Raw genomic sequence first — 13,693 nt, forward strand, 5'->3', positions numbered from 1 at the left:
TATTTTTACCTGACATTTGGCTCTTCGTGAAGACAGTGATGATCTTTGCGGTCGCGGGTCTTGGTTTGGCCTTGGGTGTTGCGGTTTTTAAGTGAAACTTCATCCCAATTCATTCTTTAAACATCCCCTTGTATGCAAAGCAAAAGCTCAAGGATGGGTTTACTACACACGGATCCAACACTTCACATTTATGAAAAACTCTAACATCCGTTTGTCCATTTGAAGTGTGAATTAAAAAATGAACAAAAAGTACAATAAATAAACCATCTTGTGGGATTTTACCGTTTAAAACCTTGTCCAAAAAATTGCCCATAGTTGCCACCAGACAACTTTGGTGTAAACTGTCCTTGAAACGGACTCACGTTCTTCAGAGACCAATGGCCACAGAAGGGAAACCAGAGTTCTTCACTGGAGGTCCCTTTTTCAGCAGTGTGGGTGAAACTGTGAGTGCAAGAAATCACAACATGGTGACCAATCTTAAAATCAGACGTTGTTGAAAGTGTTACAGACACACATTTCAGTGCAAATCTGTCCCTCACTGACCTGAGGTTGTCATTTTCAAAAGTCATTTGAAGTACTTCACGTCGGTCCTTCAGTTGTCAAGGATCTCACCGGGCCACTCGGCCTTCATCGTGGCTCCAGAGCCGCCCCTGAACCTGTTCACAAATCCACACAAGCTGGATGTTGGTCTTGTTTCTACACAGCACAGGCTGCCACATCTGCCAATCCCTTCAGTCCAAACATTATTTTTTACACAACCGACCTCGTTTCCCTTTGCAGTGAGGGGGCTGGGTATGTCGGGCTTCCCCCCCAGAACAGAGTGAACGTCTCATGTCACTTGTTTCCCCTTTGTCACCTCAAACAACAGTGATGTTGGTGGAACCAGAAGCCTCATATGCAGAGGTTGACGTCCCTGTAGTCAAAAATTGACAGATTGATCTTATTGCCAGTATTACAGTAGTTTAACGACACCCAGCTTTCTCCTGGACTGGCTACTTTCTGTCCCTTCAATACCTCTGACAGGAATTGAATGTGACGGTGATGATTGAAGTGCGGATCCTTGACTATCGTCCTGTTTTGGTTACCCTGCGGACTGTGTGGGTTTGATGGACCAAAGGCTGTTCAAGGCTGCCTTCCACCAGATCAGCGAGTCGCTACGAAGCGGCCTTTCCTAAAGGTTAAAAAGCAAAGCCCATGAACAAACATAATGCCTTACAGTGTATGACACCAATGCAATAAGATGATGTGAAACAGTTACCAGTCTTTGCATCTCCGTTAGCCCAGGCTGACAGAATGTGCTCGCCACAAAGATGGGCTACGCGCTGCTAACAGTAAACCTTCTGGACTCTTTGACCGCCGTGACGCTGCCGGGCAAGTTTTCAAAGGTGACCACACTGTGCAACCAGAGAGAGAGCCAAGGCGAGTACAGGAAATGAGAAAAAAAGGTGGACCTAGTTGGTAAAAGGTAGTACTGCTGTAATATTTTCCCCATTTTGTAGTCAGGCAGAGCAGTCTGTTGATGGTTTAACAGAACAAAAGCATTTGGTAGGCAACAGCCCAACACTTCCATTACCTGTTCCTCATTCAAACACTTCATAGTGCAGCCCAAGATACAGCTGAACCCTCATTCGGCGTCGGTCACTCTGGGCCTCTGTTTAACGGGGAGTCTCTCGTGTTTGAACACAGTGCAGATGTTGGCGTAGCTTGCTGCCATAGGCTTGAAACAGCATTTCACGCGTAGTAAGTAGCTAAGAAAAAAGTTGTTTGAAAAGTTTTATAGTCATCACAGCTAAACAACGAAGACAGTGCCGCTAATTCTCATACTTACGGTTTTCCTCCCCGAGAGCACATTACTTCAGACTTCTTGGATTCCAGCTGAGTGAAATCTCGGACATAATATGGCTGGTATGCAATTTTAACCTGAAGTGGAGGTTGTAGAAAAAAAATTATACACATACATAACCTGAATTTCTGAGGTTGTCTTTAATTATGATTATGAATGATTTCTTGTTCATTTTAAAGTAACTCTCCGTCCGTACCTTACTTCTTGGGCGGCGGATTGCTGAGGTAGAGGGTACGCATCGGTCATCACAGTTGATGTAAAGGTGTAGTTTAGGGTTGCTGCTGGTTGGAGGGACAAAAGAAGCCTTTGGATCGTCCACTGAGTAAGCAATGTCATGGAAAGACGTAGGGCAGGGATCGATCCAATTTGTCCAGTTGCCATTGTGTGTTTTCATTGTAGTTAAATGTCCATTCAGGTAAGCGGGGTTCGTGAGTGTTCCACACCTCCGGTTCTTTATGCCTCTTCCACCTGGAACTTAATCGCGGGTTGTATCAAAATCCCAGATGAAACGATTTAAGCGACTGATCATAGTTGACCAGCAGAAAATTCAAACAAGCGATTATTTTATCATCTTTTCTTTGTCGTATATGACAAATTTTCTTTAAGACAATCTAACTCACGTAATATGAGTTCATAGATAAATAAAATTTGACTTTATAAATTATTTGCCAACAGGTTTCCACTGTAATTGTATCAAGTTATTAAACTAAGAAATGTTAAATATAGTTTAAAGTAATCAGGCATGATGTAAAAAAGGAAAACGGGTTTCTGTTTTGTCTGCTTTCCATGTTCAATTCGTTGTGGGTCTTTTCTATGCTGCACAATCAGAAATATGTAACAGATTTATGCTCGGTCACCGGTCACAGCACATCCACCACCGCGATACCCGATGAACTTGACAAGTACCGGGATGAACCACCAACAGCTTGTGACATCAGCTTTGTTGACGGTGCTTTAAATTCTTCTCAGTGATCAAACGTGTCAACTGATGCAAACGTGTTGTTTGATAATGAAGAATACGGATGGTGTTCACCTGGGTGACGGTCAGTCTTCATATGTCATGTCTTGTCTGGCAGTCCTGCACAGTGATGCTTCTCATCGGACACACTCCGGGATTTCACAAGGGCAAGGCCGAAAAAAAGCAAGTTAACTCTTCACGTTAACCTTTCAACAGACTAATTATCCTACTCACATGTCAGACCGGACAACACTGCGGAGATATGTACTGTATGCCTGAGCTTTGAAGGTGTTAAAGTATTCTCCCTAACACTCACAATATTTTGTTGTATTTTGTTTACAACACCACTTTGGTGTTATTCTTCCTGTTTCATTGTGTTTTGGGTTCATTCAGTGGTTTCCAGTCAGGTGCATAAAAAAATACAATTCTTTCTAGTAAAGTAATTTAATCAGGCCTCATGATAATCAAACACACAAACCAGTTGACTGTAGACTGCTACAAAAAAAGGCAATATTTGGTGCTATTTTCTCCTGCTCTTTGCTGTTGTGACACAATTTTAAGATTTTTGAGCTCGACAAATTTTAAACTTTAAAATAAAAGATTCAAAAGAAAAACAGAGTGTGTAACTCGCCTGTGTAGAAATTAAACTTTCTTCTTTTTCTTCGATGTTGTTACATGCTAGAAATGTAAAAATACAATTTTATTACTATGTGATCTAAGTTTTCTAACTGCAGCAGCATGGAAGTAAAGTAAAGGCTATAAGACTATATGACTTGACATGCCTTCACAGTAATTATGAATTTCATAGCATGACAAGAGGTCTGAAAAAAACAGATGAGATAAATGTATTTACTGGATGTTTGGACTTCATTACTATGCTGGATTCTGTATCCTGTGTCCTTTAAGTCATGAATTCCTAAATTGAATCATCAGTAGAATAGTATTCATTGTGATTTTCATGCTTAAATCCAGATTTTTAAATTTTTGAATCAGAAACTTCTAACTGTTCAGACTTGTGCTGTAACTTGGAATCCCTACGGACATGTAATGACTCATGAAGTCCTAACAAACACCTCAGAGCTCGCATGTCACGGTCTGTGTGCCGCTAAGCTTTTGGAAGATTCCTGTCTGCCGTGCCTTCTGTCGTGGTAAAAAAGGAGTATCACCATGCGTGACTTTCAGGCCCAAACAATTGTTTTGTTTCATGGAGACGCACGACATTCATCTTCCATAGCTGAACACTTTGACTGGTGGAAAACAATATCCAGGTCATGTGTAATGATCAGTTGCAGAGAAAGCAGCCTACAGGTGGCCGGATTTTTGGTATTACCTCCGACGAGAAACGTGCTGGGCGATCGTGTTTGTCGAAGAAGCGGCCGTTGGATGGTCAACAGGGTTTTCCACCGCATTGACGCTACCATTGGAGGGGGACTCCCGTCACCTCTGGACAAAAGACAAATTTCAATGTAATAGAAATACTACTACTCAAGAAGTATCTCAGTTAATTGAGAACAAAAGGTCTTCCGTCTACGAACCGGCAAAGTCTGAAACATGGACGAGCTTGTCCGGGATATTGTGACCCGTAAAAAGTTCCTTCTGCAAACTCTAAAGATTTATAAGAAAATAATAAATATTGATTATTCATACAAGAACCAAAAGTCAAGAAGCACACCCAGTCGTTAGAACAGCTGTATGTATTGCACATCTTAAAGCTGAATAGCGTGTAAAATGTGATATTATAAATAAATGTTCCCTTCCCAACATCAGAATCAAGAATGTAGTCTCAGGTTGTGATGCGCCGTTGGAAATTACAGTTTGTACAGTTTCAGAAATTCATCTTTTTTGAAATATTACTTTAAGATGAGCTGTAATGAAAGAAAACCAGCTTACCCCACATTACGTCCCCGTCATCCTTGCAGCTCATGTTTTATCCCCACCAGGATCCTGTCATTGTCGCGTTGTGTTATTTATATCTTTAGAAACATGAAAAGCTAGTTCCATAAAAAATCATAAAACTGATCAGTTACTTAAGTATCTTACTTTTATGTACCATGTACTCACAGTTCATTGAATTTGGTTTACATCAGCTCGCATGGCAATCCCTCCCATGTGGATCTGCCAACAAATAGTCAAATGTAGTCAATATTACACAGGTACAAGTACACATTACAAGGTACATGGTTTGAAATTTTTCAAAGTAAAGAAGTCAGTCTTAATTTTCTTCAAATGATCCAAAGATTGATGAATTAAAGATGCAGATTTCCCTCATCTGCTTGAGTGAGTACTAAATTCACTTTACAGTAATATGACTGTTGCGAAAAGGTTTATTAATTATTTATTTTGTTACCTCAAGGGAATCTGACCTGTTCAGGCGTTGGAGGCTCAAGCAGTGTTGCTTCCAGTACACATCCGTGCAAATCAACCCTCGTGTTGTCACCAAAGTGCATGCAGGATTTTGAAGTGCTTTATGTCAAGTTCAAAGGACTCTGGGATGAATTGCATATTATAGAAGTAAGACGTTTACCTGGGGGACCACTGACATGGATCCAGACTCACCATAGAAGGTGTGGATGACCAGGACAGTCTGAGGAGATTTACCAGTAACAAGGTTGAAAACCATCAAAACTAGACTTGTTTAGGTGAGGTCTGCATTCGCTGCCAACTAATAGACGCTTGCCAGTGGTAGATTTGTAATTGCCTCTGCATATAACTACTGTCAGGAATGGGAAACCATCCACACTGGACATTGACCACATACTGGATCCTTTGGCATGGCTCTGGCAATGGACAGATTCATACATCAGTTTAGATAAATATATGCATGATGACTTCTTGTGTATAAAATATAGTGCTAGATACCTGGGTAACACATGACCTGTTTGCCGGGTGTGAAGTCTCTCTCTCACGTCAAGGGCACTGACAGGGTGTCATGACACCAGCGTCACGCGGTTGCCAAACCGTTGTCGTCGGCTGGATTCAGCTGGAACTGATTCTCCTGGGCGAAACCTGCAAAAAACAAAACAAACCAAAACAACTTATTGCAGTTATTTTCTGGGATGAATCGTTTAGCGTCAAAAACAGGTGAAAATTAGTTAGCTGAAGCCAGCCACGTGTTAGAAAATCTTAGAAGTCCTTTTGCACAGCATCCCAGTACTGCAGCTACCTCTTCACCGAATCTCTGCCATCTCTTATATCGATGAATACAAGCTTACTGGTTATGTCGAAATTATTAATATCATTATAGGGTTATTTTTTGTGCCTTTTTGCATATAATACCTAATGATAATATTACTGTATATCGTCATATGGTACGCATGTTGTACACATACATACTACTTACAGTATGACACGTAACCACATTTGTTTTTGAATTGTGCACTAGTGTATCCTGTCTGCATGTGTTCTTATGTTGTTGGTCCTTGCACAAAACACTGGTTTTCATATTGTTGAAATGAAGATAAAAACACCTTTGCACCCTGAGATCAGGGTCTCCATCCTCATGTAGCATCATTATAACTGTGACATCTATCGGAGCCTCTTACAGTCTCCTCAATGGGTGCAGCCGTGTCGCTCCATTGAAGCGTCCTCGGTGGCTTCATAGTGCATGCGCTGAGCACCTTAAATGTAAAAACGTTTAACATTTACTAGCTGAGCAAGTGGGCTGAGGGGGAACTGTGTTGGAAGTAAAACTTCATCTTGTAGATTAAAAAAAAAGCAGATTTATTGTTTATTTTATATTTATTTATTTATTTTGTAGTTGTGCATCCGGTCTACTTCGCAAGCAGCAGCAAAGTGCGATGGAGGAGAGCGCCGGCTTTCAGCTCCATCCTGGAGTTTCTACAGATTTTTCGCTGCCTCCAGCTGCAGTCTGCTGTCTGTACATTTAAACACAGAGGTTTTTCTCAACGTGTTTCACAACAGTAACAAAGAGGCAACACAGCGGACAAAACATAAGAGAGACCAGGACCCAAGACAGACACAGATCACCGTGTGAGATTCTAGATTTATAGTTTCATGCATAAATCGGTACACGTCACAAACATGTGATAAAAAGCTACACACCCTGTTGAAAACAATGATGTGTAAAGCTACACACTGTTGCAAAACAGTGATTTAAAGCTACACACCTGTTTAAAACGTGATTACAAGCGACACACCTGTTGAAACGATGATTAAAAGCTACACACCTGTGACAAGTGTAACTAACACTGTGAACGTAAGGCTACACTGTTGAAAGCGTTCACTAGTTTATAATCAAGGTTGCTCGTGAGGTAGAGAGGGAGCTGTCTGTGCGCGCGGGGCACGGACCAATTACACCTTTTATAGTCCGCTCGGTGTTTCCGCCTCTCCACCTGAACACCGGCGAGGAGGAGGCGACTCCTGGCTGAACCAATGTCTCTACATCTGTGCTGAAGAAACCAAAGCTAGCCTTGCCGGACTGTTCAGTTTCCAGTAAGAGAGTAAAGTTCAGGGGTGAGGGAAAGCACGATGAGTAACTTCATGGGACGGGAAATCTAAAATGAAGGAAGCGACGAGGAGCAGGAGAAATCATATAACAAGATTATCTGTCAGGCGTGATGAGAAAAAGTGGTTGAGATTCTTTACTTCAAAGAAGTAAAACCTGTCTAAAAAAAATAGTATCAATTATCAGTAATAATCAGGAAAATGTACTAAAACATCTAGATTATTATTAGTCTGGTGAAAATTTAATAATCTTAACAATTCTCAATCTGAATAATCAATACTTGTTGTGGAAAGAAGCAGAAAAGAATGGACATGAAAGCAATAAAGAAAGGAAAACAACATTTTACTTCCTCCGTTTGTTTTTATTTATCATTTATTCATTAATGTTGTTCATCCAGGATAAACACTATTCATTTGATACTCAGGAATCCAAAGAAGTCATATATGAAATCATTGCAAATGCAGCATTCTCCTCTGGCATCGCTGACTCAGAATGTTTTCCTTAAGATGAATACATATTTTATATATAGACCATAGGATCTCATATTAATTATACTGTTTATCTTGGGAAAACAAAGTTTTTTGATTTTATGAAAATGATCATACATTTTTATTGTGAAACATGTATAAATAACTGGAGATCTCAAGAAAACAAATGAAATGAACTTGTTATCACCAGAAATAAATGAATGACCGCTTAGGGCTCCGTACTTAAGTGCTGTACTTGAGTAAATGTCTTAGTTACATTGCATCAGTGATACAAAGTCATTGGAACAGCTTTATGCTTTTCCGTGTTCATCACAATGAACAAAACACTTTGATGTCGTCCTGTTCACACCTCTCTGCTGTTGCCTGCATATAAATAACACGCACACGATAAACCGTGTACACATGTTCATTGGTGCATTGTGGTGTTGGATTCTTTTCTCTAATTCTTAAATAACATAATGATTAGTGTGAGACTGGCTGACTGCCACCAGTTGTTGCTCAACTCAACCCAACCCCAACCATCAGGCCGCTGAATGGGAAGGCCTCAGGGACCGTCATTATATGATTTAATTCAATAGAATTACAGACATTAATCACATTAATCGAGAATTAATAATGATGCAGTAAAGTGTGAGCAACATATCACATCACTACCAGAGAGGTCCAGGCCCCAGGTCGGTCATATTCTGAGCATTAGAGAACATCTTTAAACAGAAACAGAAGAAGTTAGTATTATTCAAATCTATTTGTTATTTATTTAGTTTTATTAACTGTTATGGACTTTATTTAACAGTGTGGATGTTCCTGGAACCTGGTGCTTCTCAAACTGAATGGAGGGCCACAGCAGTTGACTATTACAGTGACCTCCTGTTATCTCACATTAGTCATCTAACCATAATGAGAATACATCATTTCCTTTCTTAAGAAAAATACATCATTGCGAAGGCAGTGGTGCCACCAACTATCCTCTCCAAAATGTAACAAAAGAAAAGTCAAAGTAAAGTTAAAACGTAAGTCTAGAGGTCAAATGAGGATTAATACTTTTACTACTTACACAGCAAAAGTCTCAGTCAAACACAGCTAGTCAGACAGGACTTGCTAAAGTTGATAAATCTGATGAGTTGACGAGTGAGAGAAATATGGGGTAGTGAGAAATTAGATCAGAATCTTATACGTCTCCTCCTCTCACCTCCTTTTAGTCTCTAGGGTGGCAGATGGGGGAAATATGGCAGGCTCAGTCACAGTGAGCCCAGCACCGCTTTCTCCTTCTGAATACAGAAGTGGAGGGCAAACAAGTCAGATGAACAGATGTATGTTTGTATGGAAACTCATGTCCTCAAGCTTCTCCAATATTTTTCTATCTTCTTTTGATAAAAATATTAATATACTGAGAATGTTTGATAGTGAAGGTCGGCAAATTGGTCTTGAATTTCCAGATGATATGGTGTTTGAAGTATGGGCTCCATGAGAACACAATGCTTTAGTCCTTTGTGAAAGATATTACCCAGTATACTTCATATTATGCATTGGATATATTTCTTCTTCCTTTCTATATTTCTATTTCATTTTTTTTACCCTTACATGTATAATAATAATGTTTGACTGCATTCACGTCACCATTTTTGCTCACAGGTGCCTCTGGTCGGAAACACTAACTGCCCCTTTACATAACCTCCATGAGAACAACGCAGAACTCGACTCTTTGGTTGAGAAGAAATAGTAGTTCTTGATTCTTTCCCTTGCTGTTATTTTTAGTTTAAACCATCATCATGTTGTCAAATGATGAAGGAGACGATGAGGCCAGAGCATTTTGTTGGGAGACTAACTATGGAGCATGTGATCGAGAAGTAAAGCAACAAGTTGTTTGATTTGTGCTTGATTCAATATTCAAGATATTAGTATATAAAATGAGAAGTATCAACACAACAAAACAGCAAGTCAGCAAATCATCGATCTTGAGGCAGTTGTGGTGCACATCTGAAGCCTCATTTTTAAACTTAGGAGTGGATTATGTTGTTTGGTCAAATATTAAGTTGAGAAGTCGTGGAGGCGTTTAAACAGAAAGGTATTTTCCAAATTATTTTCATCATAAACAATTCGGTCGTTCTCTGTGAGCCACTTCATGTAAAAATAAAAGACAAACATGTCCACAACCTTATATTGCTACGTGTCCTAAAAATGCTTTAAAATGGCCAAAACAAATATTTTAATCGATAGTAAAAGAAATAATTAGTTTGTGACTATTTCTAGGCTGGGAGCCGTGAGCTCCAGTTTTTACATTTCAAGTGTTGTACGAAATAATCAACAAGAAGTAATATGTTAAAGTGAGATTAGATTTGATCTAACTCTTGGCAAAGAAGCAAATATTGTATTCTCTTATTTAATGATTTACTGAATTTCACAAAGCAAGTGATCTCAATTTGCAGAAACTTCCAACATTTAGGTATTCTGTTAATAATAGTCCAGTAATGCTAATATGCAGTTTAAATCAATTCAGATTAACTCACATTTATTCATTTATGGTATATAATATATATGTTGGCTGCTGACCGTTCTTTCAACAGCTTTCGGACCGGGACTGTTCATGGGCATCTCCCACTTATGTGGTCTGTTCTAGAGTGCTGGCAAAACCAGGCACTGATGGCCATCATACATAACAACAAGCACATGCAGCCACACACAACGCTCTCACACTTCCCACGCACCAAAACTAAAAACTCTTGTAATTTTAAAAATAATAACCCTCATCACTTCTTTAACTGTCAGGTTGCTTTTTTCCATGACGTTTGAATAGAAAAGGAACATGGGCAGATATGTTGTCCAGCGGTTCCAGCAGTGATGTAGACATGTTGCTCAACTTCCTCTGTGAAAAATTACTAAGAAAGTACAATTCCGAACAAAGAACAAATTGCGTAACAGTAGCATCATGAGCTCATGTCCGGATGTATCTGAACCCAGAAGAAATAGATTTGATTTTCTTCAGGAAATAAAATTTACTTTAGGAAAGTACATTTACTTTAAGAAAGTACTTTCTTAAAGTAATGTATACACTGAAGACATTCCACTACCTAAAAACATAGAAATATATTTAATTTGTATTTTTACAAATGCACATTTATCAGTAAGTTAAATAAATATTGCAATAATATATAAAGCACTCCGTGATAACATTAAAAAATATTTACTCCAACAATGTCTGTCTTCTTTCTAACATCCTAATTAGGGCCTCACATGGGTATGAGAGGGAGACGATGACGTGTCTGCAAACCGTCCCACAGTCTTATTTTTAGCACAAATCTACTCAGTCATCGTGCCATCATGTCTGTGGAGAGAGAAAAACTCTCTCTGCATTTTTTTGGTTGAAAGAAAATAAATGTAAAAATGAATCAGGATCTTCGGTGACTATTAAAGAAAACATCAGGACTCCAAATGACCAAATAGGCATGACTTTATTTTTTTTTTCCAAAACTGCTGCAAACAAACTAAAATCAATATGAAAACACACAATACAAAATAAAAAAATAACACTTCAGCATTGCTCACAATGAGAACAAACATCAGTTTGCATTTTAATTGTGGATCTACAGTGAGTAAAAAAATGTCTAGACCGCGATCGGCTCATTCACAAGGTTGCGTGTTGAGCTAGAAAAAGCTCTGATTCTCTGCAGGAGCTCTTTCTTCACGCTGTCTGGTACGAGTGTTGCGCAGGAGAGGAGAGAACACACAGTGGTTAGGAAAAAAAAAAAGTATATATATAACTAATACAACAAGACAGGGTCCAATGTGTCAGATTTATGGAGCTCTGTTTACAGAATATGACAGAAATGAATAAAATATTCAAACTACTTGTGGATAATCACCTGAAAAGAAGAACATTAATAAATCAATAAAATCCCACACACGACTCGACACATAATGCTCTGACGCACGTTCAAACAGCCTCTGACTGTACCGAAAGAGCTGAGCCAACACAGACGACCAAAGCAGCCGTCTCTATTTCTATGTCCGACATTGACACAAACAGATGGAAATGAGCAAATGCAACATTATTTATTTGATTGTTAGACTGTCTCGTACTAGTTTAAGTCTCACTACATATTCTGCTTCAGCTTGTTCCCGCTCTTCATTAACGGCTGAAATATGCAAAGCCAAGACGTCATATTTGTTATGCACCGTTCAATCAAATAAACAGTCCTTTTTATGGTGACAGCTGTTTTAAATGTTTTACTTTGCATGTACTTGATTTATAATTATATTATGTTGTACACAGTCTGTTATCTCCATTTATAGTTCTATCTCTTTTTTATTTCTACAGTCACTTTCTTTTCTTATGTCTTGTGTGTAGATGTTGAGCACAGGTTTCACTTCTTAACACAGTTATCTATCTATCTATCTATCTTCTATCTATCTATCTATCTATTCATTTTATATCATGTCCATTAAGCCTTACTTCATTACATTTAATCAGAATCAGTCCAACAATCACATGGTACCTCTTTAAAACCCAACCAGGACTTAAATGACGCTTGTGTGTGTTCTGACGTCTTCATCCACCTGCCCTGATGAAGTCAGGCTAGCAGTAACAGCTCTGCTCATCATGTCTGCACTTCTTCCACCCCCTGCTGTCTGTTTGCACATTAACATGTGTCACCTCTGTAACATGTTCACCTCGTGACCTGTGTCACCTCTGTGAACATTGTGTCACCTTGTGAACACACTTGTGTCACCTCTGTGAACCTGTGTGTGAACACGGTCACCTCTGTGAAACATTGTGTCACCTCTGTGAACATTGTTGTGTCACCTCTGTGAACAGTGTGTCACCTCTGTGAAATGTGTGTCACCTCTGTGAAACATGTGTGTCACCTCTGTGAACATGTTGTGACAGTGTCACCTCTGTGAAACACTTGTTTGTCACCTCTGTGAAACATTGTGTGTCACCTCTGTTGAACATTGTGTGTCACCTCTGTGAACACTGTGTGTCACCTCTGTGAAACATTTGTGTCACCTCTGTGAACATGTGTGTGAACATGTGTGTGAACATGTGTGTGACATGTGTTTACCTCTCGTGGAACATGTGTGTGTTACCTTGTGAACATGTGTGTGAAACTGTGTTACCTCTGCTTTCGGTGTGACTTCTGGACCGGTCCCACGGTGACATGCTCCAGCCCTTCTCTTGATTCACATTGGACAAAAACAGGTTCGTGATCACAAGACATGGCAGAGAGCGCGCGCACACACCACACACACACACCAACACACCACACACCACACACACCCACACACACACACACACACCACACCACACCCCAACACCTTTGCAGTGTGCTTTGAGGCTGATTTCCTTCCACCCACACTCCACCAGCTTGGCCCTGAGCAGCTCCTTCAACCTGCGGACACATTAAAGGCTGACATGATTCAAACTGTCACCGAGCACCGGCTCACCGAGCAGCGGCTCACCGAGCACCGACAGACCGAGAACCGGCTCACCGAGAACCGGCTGACCGACAGACCGGCTCACCGAGCACCGGCTCACCGAGCACCGGCTCACCGAGCACCGGCTCACCGGCTCACCGGCAGACCGGCAGACCGGCAGACCGGCAGACCGGCAGACGGAGTCGCTTACCGCTCGCGCTCCCCCATCTCGATCAGCTTCTGGTTGATTGCCGCCCTCATCTGCGAGTCTTTGCTCATGATCCGTCCTGAAACAAACACACACACGTTTGGGTTCAGCAGTTTCCAGGTAATGTTTTAAACAGGTGTTTAATCCCGCGAGCTCCCCGGAGGACGTTACCTTTGATCAGCTGGGGGAACACACACACACGGTCCCTTTACATGAGCGCGCCGTGTATTAAACGTTAAACGCTTAAAGGTTCCGCTTTGGCGGCGGGAAATGTTCCTTAAAACTAACTACGCCACAGATATATACATATATGTATATA

The 13,693-nt window shown here is 40.3% G+C and overlaps 1 protein-coding gene across 1 annotated transcript in view; it reads right to left on the minus strand.

Annotated features, from left to right (window-relative positions):
- The window catches only part of LOC104929252 (transcription and mRNA export factor ENY2-2), a 16,428-nt gene extending 2,759 nt beyond the window's left edge, over positions 1-13,669 (minus strand). Inside the window, exons 1-2 of the mRNA XM_027286702.1 lie at positions 13,546-13,669; positions 13,378-13,453 (exon numbers count right to left, since the gene is read on the minus strand). Coding sequence (XP_027142503.1) covers positions 13,378-13,445 — 68 coding nt within the window. The 5' untranslated portion in view covers positions 13,446-13,453; positions 13,546-13,669. The remainder of the gene's footprint in view (positions 1-13,377; positions 13,454-13,545) is intronic.
- Between the last annotated feature and the right edge of the window lie 24 nt (positions 13,670-13,693).

The sequence above is a fragment of the Larimichthys crocea genome, chromosome XIII, assembly GCF_000972845.2.
Source record: "Larimichthys crocea isolate SSNF chromosome XIII, L_crocea_2.0, whole genome shotgun sequence".
Classification (NCBI taxonomy): domain Eukaryota; kingdom Metazoa; phylum Chordata; class Actinopteri; family Sciaenidae; genus Larimichthys; species Larimichthys crocea.